Source organism: Euleptes europaea, chromosome 5, assembly GCF_029931775.1.
Source record: "Euleptes europaea isolate rEulEur1 chromosome 5, rEulEur1.hap1, whole genome shotgun sequence".
NCBI lineage: Eukaryota > Metazoa > Chordata > Lepidosauria > Squamata > Sphaerodactylidae > Euleptes > Euleptes europaea.
The window spans coordinates 60,928,346-60,948,563 of NC_079316.1; the positions used below are offsets into that span (position 1 = coordinate 60,928,346).

Below are 20,218 nucleotides of genomic sequence, written 5' to 3' on the forward strand. Positions count from 1 at the left end.
CCTTTGGGGCCCAGAATCGTCACCCATAAGGATTCTGTGGACGAGTCTGCCCTTTTTATGGTCTCTAGCTTATTAGACACTATGCCTTCCTTGATATACATAGCAACACCCCCTCCAATATGCCCTTCCCTGTCATTTCTATACAGTTTGTAACCAGGGATGACTGTATCCCACTGGTTCTCTCCCCTCCACCAGGTTTCTGTAATGCTCGCTATATCTATGTTTTCTCTTAAAACCATGCACTCTCATTCCCCCATTTTTGCTTGGAGGCTTCTAGCATTAGCATAGAAACACCTCCACACTGTTTCTCTCTTTCGACTTGCGTGGCATGTGCCTTTGGGCATCTTTAAGTGGCTATCCATCTTTTTTTTTTCCATTCCCTTTCATGTCTAAGTAATTCCTACGTGGGCAATCTGAAGCAATTTTCCCTTTGTCCGTATGCACTGAGTTTGCCCAAACTGGATGCTTCTCAGCTCCTGTCTGCTTTCCCCCCAGGTTCAGTTTAAAAGCTGCTCTCCCACCTTTTTTATATTACGCGCCAGCAGTCTGGTTCCATCTAGGTTCAAGTAGAGCCCATCCCTTTTGTATAGGCCCGGCTTGTCTCAAAATGTTGCCCAGTTCCTTACAAATCTAAAGCCCTCTTCCCTGCACCATTGTCTCATCCACACATTGAGACTCACCAACTGTGCCTGCCTAGCTGGTCCTGCACGTGGAACAGGTAGCATTTCTGAGAAAGCTACCTTGGAGGTCCTGGCTTTTAGTCTCCTCCTAGCAACCTAAATTTGGATTCCAAGACCTCCGGACTACATTTCCCCACGTCGTTGGTACCAACATGCACCACAACCACTGGCTCCTCCCCAGCACTATCTACCAGACTACCTATATGATGGGTAATGTCCGCAACCTTTACACCAGGCAGGCAAGTCACCATGCGGTCCATGCACCCGCCAGAAACCCAGCTATCTACATTCCTAAGGATTGAATCCCCCACTACAAGAAGCCCCCCTCCCCTCTGAGGCATATCCTCGGTACGAGAGGATATCTGTTCATCCACCAAGAACGAGGTCCCTTCTAAGGAACCACATTCCCCTACCTCCGTGAGATGGCCTCCTTCCCCAAGGGCTCCATCATCCATGACTGGCAGGTTGCCGTCACCTTGGGACTGGGATGTGACTATTTCATCCCCGGAGTCCTTAGTCACCTCTCTCTCTGCCTGCCTCAGCTTCTAAATTCAATTGCCATAAGGAACTCACACCTGCCATCCTCTGCAAGTCCCCACTGGGACCACATGTTAAATGTAAGATGTAGTCTGGTCCTCAGTGTTAGTCACCTGCACTCCACGCAAAAACACCTCCTTTAAGAGCCAGTTTTACAAGTTACAGTGAGCACACATAGAAGAACAGACAGAAAGATCAGAGATCTCCTTAATGGCACCAGAATAAAATGGAAATAAATTCATGCATGTGGCATAGCAGCCATTTACATAGTTAAATGTTGGATGACTCTAACATCGCTCATTACTTGTTGGCACTGTGTAAGGGTTTTGAATGATAATGCCAGAGATCGATCATGAGTGTATATTCCTCACAGAAAGCCTTGAACCAGAGTTTGGAGTGCAGCAACTAGAAAGTTATGATTTATTGACCTATGCAGAGGGCTTATTTATGTCTCACCTGTCTAGACTAGATGGTTTCCTTGCTGGCAACAGCAATGATGTTGAATTCCCTATTCTTTTTTGTGCCTTGGGTGCCTTACTAGGCTAGGTTTCAGCCTCCAAAATGCAATTTCCAGGTCAAGCAGTAGACAATAGGGATGTGCATTTAGAACAGTGTAGCTGGTGTAACTGACTGTTATCCACTTATGTAGCACTCAAAACCTCTCAAAATCCTCTTCAGGTTTTTCTCAGTGTTAAGAAGAAAAATCCACACAGGGACTTCCGGTAGAGAACTGATCCCAGCGCCATGTCCCCCGAGATCTCTCGAGGGAACCAAGAGGCGTTCTGAACCAGGGCCCCCCTTAAAAGCCCCGACTTCGATCCTAAATAGTGGATCGGAATGCAGGCAACCCCCTGCTGCCAAAGAAGAGCGGTTTGACTCCCACCCCCTCCCACAAGAGCTACTTGATGTGCAGGAGGGTTGGTTGAAGTCCCTCCGGCCGAGGAGGAATTCCATCGCCACGAACGTCTCATGGAAATAGGCTGAGATCTCCTCTATCTTTTACCGAACATTGAACAAGCTAATAACAGAGAACCCAGATTTCCAACATCCGAGTAAGTTACATGAACTGCTTTTGTCAACTAATCCGATTCTGAATGACTGGAATTTTTCAAAATCGGCTAAAGACTCTGCAACCCTTCACCCAGGATTCTAAGTGACCCTCCGACTAAAAAGACTTTAATTAAACTAAAAACTGAATTAGCAGGCAAACAAAACAATCGGAAAGAATTGAGTGGCATAAATAGCTACCAATCGGCGGCTGCGGCGTAGAAGGGGGGAGGAGAAATCCTTTACTTTCGATTCTCCATTCCTTTATCTTAGGAGAGTCCTCCAGCCACATTTTCATTCAGGAAGTGGCTTCTCTAGGAAGACAGGAAACCATAGTGGGCTGTCGGGCCGGATGTGCCCCACTCAGTGTAGCAGCAAAATAAATCCTACCTTCTTTAATCATAGAGTAGGAGCAACGGAAAGCCCACTGCCTCACAATTCCCTGTATACTTCCTGGAACGAGCTCCAAAGCCAAGCCAGAGCCTTCTAACAACTTAGTAGCTTATTTGCACTGAGCTGCCTGCATATATTTAACTTACTAGTCTGGAAAATACAAAAGCCACAGACAATCATGGAAAGTAATCATCAAAAGATACAGGAAATGTTGGCCATGCAAACTGAATTATTAAAGAAGAAGTTTGAACAGGTTTCCATGCAACAAGAACAATCAGCTATACAAATGACTTTAATTATTACTCAAAAATTTGATGGCATAATAAATGAGATCAAGGAAATAAAAGATCAAATTACAGTAAAGAAAAATGGCTTGAATAAGATGGAACTTTCAGTTAAAAACAACACTGAAGAATTGAAAGGAGTTAAAATGGACATGAAATCTCAAGCACAACAAATTGAAGCAATACGACTCCAGGAAGAGCGAGTGAAGGATCAACTAGCTGTTTTGGACCTGCAACAGAGAGAATCTAACCTGCGTATACGTAATTTGCCTGAAAGACTAGGGGGCACCAGAGAGACCATCATAAGATCACTTGCTGGTATATTTCATTTAAATGAACAAGAATTAAATTATGCAATAAACAAGATATACAGAATCCCCTTGTCAACTCGAGTACAGAAAACAAAAGCTAGAGAGATCTTGGTCTCCTTCTTTGACATCAGGATGAAAAATATCATTATGAAACTTCATTTGGAGAATCATCTAAGTGTAGATGATACACCGTTAATAATTCTCAAAGACATTCCTCATCACCTGATTGAAAAGAGAGCCATCTATAAAGATTTTGCTGAGACACTGAGAAACAAGGGAATAAAATACAGCTGGTTGCTACCACAAGGACTTACCTTCACCTATAAACAAGTTAAACATGCCATCAATTCGTTGGAAGATATCAAAAACTTTTTGACAAGAAACAATGAACTGTCAGACCATACTACAGGAATACAAGAAGAAGAATCAACAGCCCAAGGAGCAATGGGTAAAGATTGTCACAGACAGGAGAACACTTCAAGAAAGCATGCAGATGGCAACAGAAACTCCAGACAGAAGAAAAAGTTTTAAAAGAAGGGTTAAGAAAGCCAGAAGAATACCAATTTGACTCTTAATATGGGAAATGAGGGGGGGTAGAGGAAAAATGATATCAACTTAATTTTTTACTTGGAGGTATATGAAGTTTTTAAAGATCTAATCCATTTTATATGACAGAGATGAGTGACTGGAGAAAATTATGTTAATGTGTTTTGTTGTCTCTGTTTTTATTTTTTAAATGATTTTTTCCTTTTTTCTCTCTTTATTATTAATATTATATTATTATTGCTTATCAAAATATATTAAATAAGGGGAAAGTATAACATTAAAATGATGACTTATAAGGATTAGAAAATATTAATACAAAGGAGGCACCAGATATTTGTAGGGAGGGAGGAAGTCGGTGGGGGTCAGTTATAATTAATTATATTTAATACTGAAGACATACACCTAATAATTCTTTAATTTTTTATCGAGTCAAAGATTGGTACATAGGATGTATTGTCAAATGAGATGTACAGCAATTATTGAAAAATAATAAATATATATATTAAAAAACAAAAGAAGAAAAATCCACACTGAAGACCCATAGGAAGATGTCAGCTAACAGCAGTCCCATCCCTCTCTCTGGCCTGTAGTGTCTTTACAGGTGACAATCAGTCAGTTTATGCTAACCTCTGTGGAATACCATAGGCAATGTAGAAGTCCTACGCCATCCACCCTCTGTAGCAGCTCTGAAGTCTGTAATTTCCTCTGGAGGAACTGTAGTCTGGAGACCAGTTATAATTCTGGCAGAACTCCAGACGCCATCTTGAGGATGGTAGCCTTTCCTGCCACACAGCATTGTCCTTGACTGTCATACTTTGTTTTCCTATGGGGACATGATTATGCAAAATCCCACATGTTCATGTAGGGGCAGGGTGTATGTGTGTGTATGTATGTTCCTTCCTATCTGTGCATTCCTGAGTTGCTTGAGGCTGGGAACAGCGGGGAGGAGGCACTGCTGCGGCATCTTCTAAGCCATTCCACAGCCCCCAGCAGCTCAAAAAAAGTATTTGAAAGGCTTTTCGCCCCATTGAGAAAAGCAAGGCTGTGCTTGCTAAAAAGCAGGTGCAGCCTTGCTCTTCTCGCCACCGGCATACCTGGGGCAAAAGGGGACAGGGGGCTACCTAACGGCAACTCCTCCTCCCAGCTTGCCCTGGGAATGTCTCCCAGGACACCTCAACGCCCCCCGGAACACCGGAGTGGGCCTTTATGGTGGCGGGACACCGGCAGAAGGCCCTGACGGTGTCTCAGGGCGGCGCTGCCATGGTAGCGCCCAGAGACTGGCGTCCGGGACTCCCCGCTGGTGTTGGGGTCACTAACGCCAGTGTAAGTAGCCCGGATGCCGCCATGGGGGGGGCCTAACGCCGGTGCAGCCACTTCCTGGCCTCCTAAGGGTTTTTGCCCTTGAAGGTCAGGAATGCACTGTTTATCTGCTGTTTGCAGTATCTCATTTTCTCCTGTTCTACTGGTTCTTCAGTGGAGCCTGTGAGTAAAGTTAAATATGAGCTGGAAGAAATGTGCTAAAACGAATAAACCAAGAGCAGAGCTTAGCATTTCTTGCCATTTAAAAATAGGTCCCACTCCATGCCTGCATCAAGATCTTAATGATGGGAAAGTATGGGGAGAAAACTCACCACCAAACCTGTGCGTGTACATTCTTCAAGGGAGAATTTTAATGGCCTGTAAAATATGCGTGCTTTCTGTCTGCAGTTTAATAGGAAGGATCCCTTAGGTGAAGGCTACAATCCCTGAACCTTTTTCTAAATTTGATAGGAGAAAAGGGTTATAGGTAGAAATGTGTTGTGCCTTTAATTACTTCTACAACTGTGAGGGTTTCTCTTATCTGCATGAAACTTGGGAGGGAGAATTCTTTGGATCTGAGACATACAATCCCTAGGAATTTCATCCCATTTGGATTAGTGGTGTTGACAGAAAACTGATAGATAGGAAGTTGATTCCCTTTGAAACCAATGGAAATGATGACCAATGTATTCAACTAATCAGAACTCCTGCCATTATGATGTTAAAGAGGCCTAATACAATTATTAACAAATACCTCAAACATTTCTGCACATATCACAAAGACATTGTGATAAAGTAATAACAAGCACATATACTAAAACTAATAGTTATATTTCACTGGCATAATGCCTTGTTTAGCAGTGCTCTTACAGAGTAATGCTGGGTGTTTCATCTTAGTTCTATAAAATAGTGATTAAGCAAGTTGATTGGTTTTTCCTAATTGCTTTGACATTGATTCTTTAGCCACCTGAAATACTAGTAAAAATGCTCCATAATTAAAAAAGATCTCTTGCACAGTTTACTTTTACTGCTATGGCAATACCATAAAGCTTAAAAAAAATCCATCCCTTAGAGTTGCACCAAGTACTTCTAAAGGTATGATTGAGACAACACAGATTTTTTTAAAAAATACTGTTCTTCTGAAGTGTTCCCTTGTGTCTGTATACTTGTTTGATTAGTAATTGTTTGAATCAAGCATTTTTTTTAAAAAAAATGTAATATAAGTGGAGAAGCCATGCAAGAATGCTATTCTTCATTTATATGGCTGGCTGCTAAAAATACTGTAAATTGCATTACAGTAAACTGGTCAATGTTTTGCCATCTATAGTATCATCAGTTCAGAATGTCAATGAGTAATTTAAAGTGTGGAATACAGAAAATTAGGGCAAAATGACACAGAAATGAACTAGCATGAATTCTGCTGTACAGATGTTGGGGACTGATAATTTTGGGCACCTTTTCCTATCTACATCTCATTTGGATACTATGTGAAATTGTTTATGTGCCGAAAAGATTGTTTCTCTTCCCGTTGCTCTTTCCATATTTATGTTGTTGATGTGGCTGTATAGGCAGTAATTTAACAACATATCCTGTCTTCCATGTGTGGGAAGGAGCTGATTGTATTGTGATACCAGATCATTGCTTAATTCATACGCAACATAGTCTAACACATGGAAAGTATTATAAATCTATTTACCATGTGGCTGGTCTGATGATAACATTGTATTAAATTCCCAGGTGAAGCAATTTAAGCAATTGCTTTGCCATGTGTGGGCCTTGGAAATTAACTTCTCATATGATTTAGTAATAGGCTAACTTCATTGTTATGCTCACATTAGTAGTTTAGCAGAATTCTTATAGTAGTGGCTACATGTACTCTGTTTCACATGTAAAATTACACACTGGGGTGGTGCAGCAGATCACAGTTCTTAATTAGTTTAAGCTGAATTAATTCATTTCATTTCTAATTTAGCTGTGTTTGCTTGTGAATATATTCAGTTCAGTTGGGAAATGTTAAGACTTGGGTCAAGCAGAAGATTGTTTAAAGCCAAATTGCCAGACAGAACTGAGCAAGTGTATCTGTTTGAAAAAGGCTTTAAGAGAATCAGTATGCAAGAATCCTGCTCCTATAGCAAGTGATGACTATCTGGATCAAATTGTTCCTTGGTGTAAGATCTGGGTATTGTGGTACATTTAAAGTAGCTAGTTTGCTGTTTTTGTGTGGGCTTTCAAGGTTATGAAGGATTATGAGCTGAATTTTGTGGCTTCACCACTTAGTGTTTTGACTCAGATTACTAGGTGGAATAGTATAGGATTATACATTTGGAGAAAACCTGAATATGACTGTGATAGGTTTCTTTCTAAGCAGCCATGTTACAGGGCTTGGTCAGATTGCCACCGTAGACTTTTAATCACAATATTTTTTTACTGACACCTTAGCAATAGGGAACAGATGAATGACCTACAAACTCATCACAGGCACACCATGGAAGTACTTGGTAAATAGTAGTCTGTATCTATCTATAATGAGTCAGTAGTCTGACCATAAGTGTTAAATATTGTAGATTTATGAATATGCTTAGCAGCATTTGAAACTCATATAAAGAGAACTAAACCACAATGTTTGGTCAGTGAAGTGAAGGGCCATCCATTCATCTGAGGAAGGAGTAAGCTAGCTTCATCTCTAAGCCATTCTTTTGTAAAATGATAGCAAAGAAACTCTATGGGTTGGCATTTAAGTTGGTAGGCATTTCTGATGGCATTTCTAGAGGATTGCCTGTGGGGTTCTTCAATGTTGGGGTAGCAGCTCAGTTTTCAGCAGCTGAATGCTTCAAAGATGCTGCACTCTGGTTACGTTAAATAGAAGTCATCTTGCCTTTCCCCCATGCTACTCAAAACACATGCATACTTCTTTTCAAAGCAGAGTTAAGCCCTACTGTGTGCACAGAGTGCCTTGCACACACATGTAGATCTGACTGCCAGGAAAAAAAAAACTTGTATAGTTGACAGCCATTTGCTGGGTGAGAGCTGTATATAAGAACTCTTAAACTCCTCTCGAGCTGCCCAGAAAAGGCATTGTATTACAGATTCAGTAAAGCCTCTGTCTCTTCTAGAAACATACATTTAAAGTAGCAGTAGACAGTGGTAACTGACAACTAAGACTAAAAATGTTGACAATTTCTTGATTTGCCTGGTTAGCTTATGTATAGAAGTCATTAACTATTTATAAAATGCATTATGAATTGGGTTCCTTCAAACTGTAGCAATATGTGTGACATTTTCCAGCACAAACTATCACACTTGCATTTGGCTGCTGTACAAATTTATATCCAATACAAAAAGATGAGGTTGAGATCATAAAGCAGCTTTATAACTGTTACACTAAATAACCTGCTCCTGCTTTCACTAATGATGATCAGCTTCATTTAGAGAGCTAGTAAGATTATTGTGGTTATTATTTTAAAGACAAAGGAGAGTGCTGTATTGATACTTTAGATAAATTCTAAGAGAACAAATGGGCACTTTAGTTCAAAAGCCTAGTCTTTTATGTGATCAATTCATTTTGGGATGAAATTGTGATCAAAAGTACTATGAAATTATTTATTGATGACTATGGTAGAGTTGGCCCTAATTGTAGTCAAAGGGGCTAGTTAGTCTGTCAAGTTTTTTATTTTTTTTTATTTTTAAGAATTGAGAAAGATCATGGTAATAAAGGGACTATGGGAATGAAAGTTAGCTGTGCTGTTGATGTTCAAAATTTACATTATACTGAACTGTTGCAAAATATAGATAAAAATATAAATGTCATAATGAAGTATGTAATATTCTTTGCAAAGTTGAAAGATTTCTATTCAGAGATGGGTGCTTCATTGTAGACCCAACTTTAGGTTCTAGGGATTCTGTTAATCCATGAAGCTAGAACTGCTTGTGACTGATGGTCCATACTACTATAGTATGATTATGAGATCAACAAGTAGCAGAAAAGGTATTTCAAATCTAGGGATCCATTACGGTTGCCAGCTCCAGATTGGGAAATTCCTGGAGATTTGGTGGTGGAGCAGGGAAGGGCAGGGGTTGGAGGGAGAGGGCCTCAATGGGTATAATGCTACATCCACCTTCCAAAGCAGCCATTTCCTCCAGGGAAACTGATCTCTGTTATGTGGAGATCAATTCTAATTCCAGGAGATCCCCAGGCCCCACCTGTAGATTAGCAACCCTAGGATCTACAGATTTGGACTCTGGGAACCACAACTTATGTTTACTACTGTGTCCTCTAATATACATAGGAAGCTTGAGGGAAAGGTGACAACTCTCTTTTCGCTTTGTGCAAGACTTTGGAGAAAAGAGTAAGAATAAGTCTTGAATGCCTCTACCTTTCCCAAAATCTTAAGCAGCCAATGCAGTCCTTCTCTGAAGACTCAGAGTAGGGCAGGTCTTTCATCAAGAAATTGCCAACATCATGTTTGGTCCTTCACGCTCACTACATTTAAAGACTCCTTCCCCTTAGCTTCAGATAATTTAAGCGGATTCGGAATTTTTGTGCTGCGTATCTGGAGATGGATTATTGCCATTGGCAACTGGTTTCATGGACCAGTCAAACTACTAAGTACATATCAAGTGTACGTAATTTACCCATTCACAGGCCTGCGGGGAAATAGTTTCCTAGTTACAGGTACAATTGCTATTCCATCTAACCCAGCAGCTGACATTGTTTTAAAAGTCTGGCTACTTGTTACATTCATCACATCAAAAGTAACCACACAGACATCAGGCTTTCACGGTGAAGATGTTTGAATGTTCTTCAGAGGTATGGTGAAAAGTCTGGTGGGGCTTGTAGTGGAACACGAGCCACTGTGCAAGTTCGGTCATTCCCCCCTCCCTTCTTTCCCCTTCAAATTTTATGGACAAATATCCACAAGTGGAGAGATAAGTAGATAAGTGGCCCCTGCTGTCCTGCGTGTTTGCCTGCAATCTCTGCCAGCTTCCTCTGACAGATTCTAGCTGAGCTTCAGAATTTTTATTAAGCCGAGCACGGCTAACATGGTAGCACCAAAGAACCTTCCCCAGAGGTATGGATGCTTGCGCTGCAGGATTGGAGCAGGCCTATCTGGGTGACTGAGTCGTGCTGGTGCAGACCTCAAAGAGTGTACATACAACTAGAACATCACACACATATAGCTTAAACAGTTACATAGCAGTGGGCAAACTCATGGGCAGTGCATTTTATTCTCAAGTCACAATGGTTGAACATATTTTAAAGCACAAACTCCAAGGGGAGGAGGAACTATTTGACCATGCATGGTAAACGCCTAGACTGTGATTGTAGTGACAAACAGAATAGAAAGATTGAATCATGTCCTGACATACGTTTGTAACTTCCTTCCTTATCTGATGTATATCAAACACAAAAGAGGATATCATAATTGAGCAATCTATGCCAATTTGTTGGCTTTTTGGTGAAAAAAGCGAAAAACAAAACCCATCTCCATATGATATTCTTGCATACTGCAGAGTGTTTTAGTCCCCCATAGTGATGAAATGAATAATTTAAACAGGCAGCTCTGATACTAGAGCCTCTTTAAAGGTTCCCATTTCCTTTAATGCTGTACAGACTATTTTTACTTGGTTAATGTGAAACTGCTGTGTCTGAGATATCCAAATAGTGGGGGGAAAAGACTGGATACACTGTGTCCATTATACAAGTTCTTCACGCTTTGTACCACTGTGGCTGTACATTATCTATTGAGTACTAGTAGCTGTATCACTTTAATAGCCATGGATGGCACAAACAATCATTGGGGCTTTAAAAAGAGGTCTAAAGAAGCTGGCAGCTTCTTGGTTGATCGAAGTGAGATCTTTGCTAGCTCATTTGGCATTCTATTTGTAATTGTATCAGTAAATTTGCAGTGTGATTGCTCTGCTGAACATTGTGATAGCAGAATAAATGTTAATATATATCTGTCAGTGGCACACATGCACATTTCGTGTTAAAATTTCAGCCAGTATCCATTAAAAAAAAAAGACAGCAAAATACAAAGTACAATCCTGTGCAGTATTTCTCTGAGGTATCAGAATGAAAGTTTCTGTGGATCTTCAGGACCGTTCATATTGGGGGACTGCACAGAATTGGGGCGGGGGGAGGCATGATCAGGAAATTTCTCTTTGATCTGAATCTTCCCCTCCAGTATGGTACAAATTGTCAGGGGCCTGATCAGTCCACTGTCCTTCAGCTGACAGTCAACGGTCCCTAACATTGCATGGCTCTTGAAGAACAAGGGGCATGCTTTGAGGAGTGGTTGTTGTCTTCATTTACAAACTAATATTTCCCCCCCCCCCTGCATTTCTGGGGAATTTCCTTTTCCATGGGGTGATAGTGCTGGTGCAGTGCCCTACTGATAGGCACTTGAGCATCAGGTTTGTTGTTAGAATGATGATGTGCACACCCAAGCTTTAACCCAGACCCATTTTCCAGAAGGCCAGGAGCAAGCAAACACTCTCATCTGTGCTTAACTGGCATGACTTAGAATAAGTATAGCTTCTTTCTCAGTGCTGTCCTCTTTTCAAGTCTTTATTGGAGCACCTAAGCAGTGAGTTTCAGAAATATGGCTACTGGATGCTAAAGGGGGAAAAATGAATAGTGCCTGCCCTGTAGAAGCTAACTATGTATCCTGCATGATGAATTCAGTTTTATTGAACATTCCCTAATTGCCTTGTTTTCATAGAAAGAAGACAAAATGCTTCAAATGCTATAAGAATTGCTATATAAAATGCTATGTGATCTGATCCATATTATAATCCCAATGCTAAAGAAAGATTCTGGCTGCAGATGAGGAAAAGACAGTGTGTTACCTCTCCCCTGAGCTTCAACTCAGTGAGCTCTTACAATTCAGTTCAGAAAATCCCTCTGTACCTCCTATCTTGTTGCTGTGTATCATTTGCCCTTGCTGTGTTGGGGGGGGGGGGAGAGTGGGTTCCAGTGTGTGGTTTCAGTTAACAGCCATGTCACTGGGTCTTTTTAGACATAGTAGTGTAGAATTTAAAAACTCTGTGGCTGATGTGCTTTGTTAAAAGTTTTCCTTCTAATTTAGGGCAGAAGGGGAAGAGAACAGGATGCAAAATATTCCCTTCTTTGTCTGATTGCTTTGTTGTTTTGACATTTCCAGTTCCAGTCTGTGTATGCAAGTACAAAGATTGAATGGCAATTCCTAATTGTGAATATTTAATTGCATGTTATATGGTATATACTCACATCTCAGTGACCTGGTAGGGATCTAAAAGTTTCACATAATCAGATACCTGGTTAAAAAAAAATTAGGATTCTGTAAAATGGCATGGGACTTGGGAGGGGACTCAGAGAAATCAGATAGTCGAGATTTTGGGGTAGTTCCCCTTGAACTTAGTAGAAGCATCTTTTCTTGTGTAGGCTATGGTTTGCTAGGCTAATTTTGGTTGAAGGACGTAATTAACAAATTTTGCTTAAAGTATTGATAATTCTTTCATCGTATTTAACAACTTGTAAGTAAAGGACTCAGTAATAACTGTCTTTAGATTTTTTTTTTTTAAATCAAATAGGTATCCATTAGAGGGCTCTCGAGGTTTTAAGATGATCAGCCTTGATAGTGATGGCTCCGGAGCTTTGCCTGCTCACACTTTTTTTCCCTTTTTGTTTTACAGAAAAGGTCACGGATTGCCTACAGTGATGAGGTGCGGAATGAGCTCCTAGGGGATGATGGGAATTCCTCGGAGATCCAGGTAGGATGCTAATCAAGAAGCCCTAGTGGGTGGCTGGAGGGTGAAGGAGGTCATTGGCACACTGGGCTTCTCAAGCTGCTCCTTAACAGCATTAGTAACAACTCATGTGGAAGTGATACTGTTTAATGCAAAGCTGGGGTCTTAATCAACTTCAAAATGTTTCTTGGAGATCTTACAATTTAACCCTTTACCTTGTGATCGCTGTCTGCTATCTTTTAAAAAAACCTTTTCTTCTCTTTTTTCTTTATTATTTGGTACTTAAGGAATAACTTGAAACACTGTGTTTGCCGACAAAGCCAAGGTCTTCACCTCAAACACTTGTAAAAGGAATAAAAAATTACATAATGCAGCTTTGATAAGAATGAAATATAATTATATCAACACTGGCAGGCAAAACAAATGAAAATGAGTCTTCAGATCATAAATAAATCTCTGCATTATTTACAAAGAAGTTTGTTCCTTATTTTTTGGGGGTATATTCCATATTTTCTGTTTTTTAAAAATGATGTACTGTTGTATTTGTAGAGTACCAGATCCTTCTAATAAAGGGATGTGTGTGTGTGTGTGTGAGAGAGAGAGAGAGAGAGAGAGAGAGAGAGAGATTGTATTCCATGTTAAAATGAGACTATACTCCAAGGACATAGTCCAGCCAAAGCATTCCCATTCATTTTAATGACATTTGTGCTTAACTTTCCTATTGAAATCAAGGAGATTTGAAAGAATGTAACTTTGGATGGATTGTGTCCTTTATGTAATATCCTATAATATTATGATGCATATTTAATTACAGAATTTCCTTGCTATGCATAAGTTTGAAAAGTTTTCATCTGAAAGAGGGGGGTCATTTGTTTCAAGGAAAACAATATACAGTCAGATACCATTGACAAATTTCAACTCTAAAAAGCAGTTTTAGATTTCTGAATCCAGATTCTTTTGTTCATTTTTAGATTACAAAGGGAATGTTGGTGCCTTCAGCCTTGAAAGGAAAGTTATGATAATTCTTAGGCGAAAACAGAATTTATTATTTTACAGAAGAACTTTAAGAATTCACCATTGTTACCTCTTAAAACTGATTTTATACTCTTAGTTGCCAGCAATATGTTTAGAATGTGAGTGCCTATGAGAGAAGAAATGAATGGTTTGAATGATACTTTGAAATTTACATGAAGAAACTTTGTTGTGTAGCAAACTTTGTTTTTAAGGTTAAAGTTGAGAACTGAACAGTAGTTTGACCACTATTTTAATTCACACATACAATATAAATCAGTACAAAATCACTGAAAAGCAGGTGCTGCAAAAAAACAACAACAACCCATTGTTTTGGGTTTAGGCAAACTAGGAGTATTGACTACAGAGGCTGGTAAATATCTGAGAAGAAGCTTTGTCAAGAGAACTGGGAACTTCCCATTTTCAAAAACCATAAGATAGGACAATGTGGTCTCTGTGTGAAATATACGCTAGTACATGTCTGCCAGGAATCAGTTACCTGTATAGTTTTGTTGTGTCCAGTTGTATAGCAGAAGTGTAACGGCACAACTTTTTTATATCAAATAGGTACAGAGCATTTGCTCTCAAGTAGTTTGTCATGGACAGCCTGGCTGAACAATCAGTATTATGTAATATTTGAAATTCTATGCATAGCAATTCTTGATGGGAAAATACACAGTTGTGTCCTGTTGACAATGTTGTCCAAGATTATTTTTGTGACTTCATTACCACCTCAAGGCAATGACTAATGTATGATAGATACATTAATGTATGCAAAAGCTGCTGTTTCCTCTCAACTTAAGTTGCAATGTTCTATTTAAAACAAAAGCCTTTTTGGTAGGGGTTGTGGGTTTCATTGGAATTTATTTATTTATTTCCTGCCATTGTGCTTATTAATTTCTCCTAATTCAAATCTAGTGATGCATAATCGCATGCAGCCCATTTTAAACTACAAAAGCAGAAAACAAAAACCTGGCTGTGCTCAGTTGGGTTATCTCCCCCATCCAGAGCATTTATTTATTTAGAAATTTTAACCTATTAAAAGGTTCCCATTACACATCACAGGCTGAAATCTGTGTGTGTGTGTGTGAAATTGTGTATGTGTAAATATGGTATTTTAAGCAGTACTCTTCTATTTTGATGTCATCTGATCTCTAGACAGGCCGGGCTCTTCATTGCAGTGATGCAATTCTTAGTTATAGCTGCATTTTCATTTGGGGGTGGGGTAATTTAGAGGGTTTGGGTTATGTGGCTCAAAAAAGAAAACCAATACAGAGTTAATCAGAAATGGTTCACCCCCCCAAAAAAAATTCTATATGGAAACTTTGCTGTTTACAAACCCCATCTTTTGAAATAAAATTCTGTTATCTTTACCAAACTAGATTTGTTAGGATAATTTTTTTTGGGGGGGGGAATCTTGGTAATTGGAATGCCAGTTACCTATGTGAGTGTCTCAACTGAGAAATAAGCCAAGGCAGCATATGAATTACCATTGGAGAACAAATATTTTTGGTGATATGGTTGCCTAATTTTTGACAACCAAGCTCTGATAATGAAAGATTTGGACTTGCTGTGCATAAAGTGTGTCAGAACTCCAGAAACAGACCAGGGGGTGAAGTTGGTCAATTTAATTCCCCAAGATCTAAAGAAGGTTGGTATCACTTCATATAGCCCTGGCAGAGCAGATCATTACCAGTCACAAATCTTTTCGTTACATGCCGAGAGTTTATAGCAAAATAAATAGACAGTCATCACAAGTTCAGAAAATGGTGTGTTCGACCCACGATAATGTGTAAAGGGCGTTTAATAGAGTTCAGCATTTATTCGTTATCTGTATGCGGGCAGAGACGGCAGTTGGCGTTATCAGCTTCTTGGGGGGAAAATTCGGTAGTTTTCCATGTCACGTGACATGCCTCACAGACGCGCACACACTCTGCATCGCAGTTTTGATTCTACTCACAGCAGAAGGCTTAGCCACAAGAGATTCCACTGGTTCAAACCAGCGTAAACCAGATTTTTTTTTAGTCTACAAAGGAACAGATTACTGCTTGTAGTAAATTGGAAAAAAGAAGAATCTTTGTTTCAAAAATATGCTGATTATCATAACATAAAATGGTGGCTACACACATTTTAATGCTGTTTGACTTCATTTGGCAAGCTTTATATGGTAAAAATTTAAAAATAGCAGTCGTAGAATTTCATCAAGTGCCATCATTGTTAAATGGGGGAAAATCTTTTGTTAATTTGAATGAATATCTTTCAGCCATCATTTAAAAAAGAAAATCTCCCATTACTTAGCTTAGTTGCAAATCCTTTGCAGAGCTTAAATTCAGCCATGCAGCACAAACAAGATAGAACATTTTTTGTTTGGGACCTATTGAAAAAACAAATGTGGAGCATTTTAAAACTCTCATTGACTATAGTAGAGTGTCATGCCCCAAATAGTCTCCATTGCAGGAAAGTAGTTTTAAACTTTGGCCCTTAAAGTATCATAGCCAGCTGAGGAATGGTGACCTCGGGGTGGGGGGAAGATAATGATGCGATCAACTCTTAGGTCATCTGTTTTAAACAGATGTTTGTCTTTTTGGAGAAGAAAGGGGGGAGCAAGAAAGAAATTTACGAACAGGTGGGTTAAGGGTGGTTGTGGAGAAGCATGTATGTTTTCTTGATACCAAAACCTTGGAAAAGCTTCTTTTATAAAGGGCTACTAACATCAGCAGCTTCCTTCCCTCTTATTAAGGAAAACATCTCATGATTGCTTGGCAATATGTTCTTTAATTTTAGTATGAACATAAGAAAATTGACAGTACTATTTCCATGCTTGTTGGAGACCTCATATCTATAAAATATCTTCAACTTTATATCTAGGTTTAAAAACGAGTTTCTAAAGAAACACATAAATTGTCAATGACTAACCTAAGTTGCCCTTTAATTATCAAAATATTCTGTTATCTAGATGAGAAAGCCATCTTTGCTCCTTCCTGTAACTATCACTTTAGCTATCTTTATTCTAAAGTAATGAACTTCCAGTATGACTGAGAAATGAGTCCTACTTTTTTAAGATTAGTAAACATTATTAGTAAAAGAGCAACAACTTGCAAGACTTTGGGGACAGTATGTGTAATAATACAGAAGATATAATAGTCAAAATGTGTTTGTTCAGCAAGCCTGTAGGATTATAACTTTAAATGTTTTGTTTTGTTGTCAGTTTATTTTTAATTAGAGAACACACTGTAATTTAACTATACTAAATTGCAGAGGCTTGACAGAAAAAATGGCAGCAGTTGAGTTAAAATGAAGATTCCAGTTTTGTTATTAAAACAATATAACCGGTGTCCAATGGCCATCTATTGTAGTTACTCTGATCTGTTTAATAAGATAATTCTGTTGAGCATATAAAAAGGCAGGTGTCAGAACTAAAAAAATATATACAAAAACATCCTGAAAACTTGTATATACAAAATCACTTCAGCTGTGCTATCTTAGAAGAGGGGAATAGTAAACTTGTTTTCCCCTTTATATTATAGACTTCTATGAAGTCATTCCCTTTATTTCGTGATGGTGTCTTAGATGTGGTTTAAAAGAGAATTTCACACTATTCTCTTTGTTTAATGTGACAGTGTGAGAAAGTGATCTTTATTCGTTCAAAAAACTCTGCATGTAGTCTATGTTTAGGTTCTTTTAATGTGTTTGTCTGTGATTTTTAAATGCTAAACATGTAAACAGATAAATTGTCAATGTTAATTCTGTATCCTGTCACACAACTGATCTTTCTTTCCTGCCATTTCTTTCCTTTTTATCTTTTTTTGTGCGTTCATGTTGCAGTTGATAAAATTACGTGAAGAGGTGAGTACTTCCTTTCTTTTTGTTGTCTAGATTTTCCTTTAAAACTGACTTTCCAAATCTGAAGTAGATCCTTTTGGTCAATGTTTCAGGAAAACCTACACAAAGCAAAACAAAAACAAAACCAACCAACCAAACAAAAATTTAAAAAATAAAATTTAAAAACTGATTACACTCCTTGAGAATTTCTTTGGTTTTTTTCCTTTCTTTCTTTCACTGTACTCTTACTTGGGAATCCCTAGATCAAGCCTTTAAAATTAAAATTCTTTGATAGCTCAGAGGAAGGGATAATTTAAAGGCACTGGAAAGAAGGAAAACTACTATTTGATCTCTATTAGAATACCATGATCTAATCAGATCCTGTAATGATATCTGCATCACACAATCTTTGATGGAGTAAATACCTTTATATCTCAGCACTGTTAGAGAAGATACTGCATTAGTGTGTGTGAGTGTGTGTGGGGGGGAGGACTCTGCTTGAAACCCTACTAGCAATACATAATACATCATTGTGTAGACCTACTGACATACAAAACAGTATGAAAATATTGCATGCACACTGAAAATAGAATCCAGGTAGATCTATGCTCAGTTATGCATCAATATTTATTATTTATTTCTACATATGCTGTAGAGAATGTAGATGAGAGCCCTTTTTCCTCACACCTTAGGAAATGACCTGAAGTGGCAGCAATACTTCTGAAACAGATGTAAAAGTGTCTTATGGTTATTTCCTGACATTCTCTAGTATATTTTAGAAGATTCCTCCTCAATATTATTTTATAGTACAACAAATTCTTGCACTGTTGTGTAAAAAAACATACTTACTCAGAGCTTTAGTACAGTAAAAGTTGCTAGGGAACCAGTATTCTGCAGTAGCTGCATAGTGACACCTCAGAGTTCCTGGTGGAGAGAAAACAACAACAAATTATGCCTATTTAGTCTTGTATTTGGTGGGTGACTTTGTGACATGGCCATGTGTGTTTAATTCAGAAAGAAGGGAGAGGCAGGGTATTTTTGAATGATGGTGGTCATACTTGGAAGGAACTGCGATACAAATATCCTAAATATAAGTGAATCCTTGACTTATATTCTCCCCTAATACACTAATCAAATATGTGTAACAATGCTATTTTGACTCCCAACAGCTAGGCAGCTTGTAGTATACTGTGAGGAAATACTACTATACAAAATGCAGTTGGGAAGGCAAACAGTCCTTGAGCTCTGTCCTCAGTTGGTGTTTATGTAGCATCGTTACTGTACATATTACTTCACAGAATAATGCGAACAAAAGACAGGTTCCTACCTTGATGAGCCTACAATCAAAATTTTGGTTGGAGTGGGGCAGGAAAGTAGGAAGACAGCATAGGGAGAGAACCAAAAATAATGGTTGCCGGGGGGTGAACATGAAACAACACAGTTATGTGACACATACTTAGGTTTCATTTATGATGGGAAATAAATCTTAGGAGGTAAATTTGGTCTTCCATTTGAGTTTTAGTATGTGAAATTGATAGTGTGGTAATAAGGATGTGAATATGGTGATTTCTTAGCCTTTTGAAATTGAGTCCAGCTTTCATGAAGACTTTGGAACACAAATGAAACTTTTTCATGACTGGTCATAGGCAGTCTGTATTTGTAGAAGGATGCAACTGAGGGATTCTTGAAATTAAATGGAATGATATTTATAAGCCCAAATCATAACCACTGTGTAATAGACTTTGAAAATAGTCATTTTAACTTATTGGTAAAGTGATAAAAACTTACAATGTTATATAATAGTGTTAACATTAGCACTTATGAAAATAAATCAGGTAATTTAGCCTTTGGTGAATACACAGTCATTTCAAAAAATTATTTATTTATATATGTATGTATGTATATTTTTAAAAAATCTATCAAGTATATGTGTGGTGGGTTGTATTGCTGTTTCCTTATTTTGTAAGCCTTTTCATTTATCTTTTTTTGTTTCATAGCTGTTGTTTTTTGGGGGAGGATATGAAATGTGTGGCTAAAAAAGGGGATTGGAATTCAACATCAAAGAGCAGAATGTGAAATGCAATGGAACCTTCACTACTGCAATTTTTAGCTACCGTATTATAGCTGTAAGATAAACTGCAAAGGGGGTGGTGTTGATATAGAGAGTGTAAAATGCACATTAAAGCCCAAATGATGGCTAGTGCAGTGATTCAGACAAGGTTCTAAACTAGTCACATAGCATGACATCAAGGCTTCCCCAATTACAGCTCTCCTAAGGAGGTATGATCTTAAAAGCAATTGTGATTTCTCCATACTGTTTCTTAATGAAAAATGCACAATTCCTCTATTTCAAGGCTGTGTTCCTGCACAGAGGCCTGACACAGAATTCTATGGAGGCGACACTGCTCTGTTTTCTTTTTGCTTCTGAGATCTCAATTTGAATCCAGCCCACATGGAAAGACTAAATCTCTAGCTGTAGCTTGCCACTTTGCAAAACTTCCACATACAACTCCTTAGAGAAGCTCTTTGTGGAGCTAAAAGACAGCCTGAGCCACCTCAT

General features: G+C 38.7%; 1 protein-coding gene across 4 annotated transcripts in view; it reads left to right on the plus strand.

Moving 5' to 3' along the window:
• Window positions 1–20,218, plus strand: part of VTI1A (vesicle transport through interaction with t-SNAREs 1A) — a 328,448-nt gene that overhangs the window by 67,593 nt on the left and 240,637 nt on the right. For 2 of the 4 annotated variants that reach the window (XM_056849725.1, XM_056849723.1), the window contains exons 4-5: window positions 12,772–12,849; window positions 17,662–17,682. In XM_056849725.1, the coding sequence (XP_056705703.1) occupies window positions 12,772–12,849; window positions 17,662–17,682 (99 nt within the window). The remainder of the gene's footprint in view (window positions 1–12,771; window positions 12,850–17,661; window positions 17,683–20,218) is intronic. The other 2 variants (XM_056849726.1, XM_056849724.1) reach the window with 1 other exon arrangement.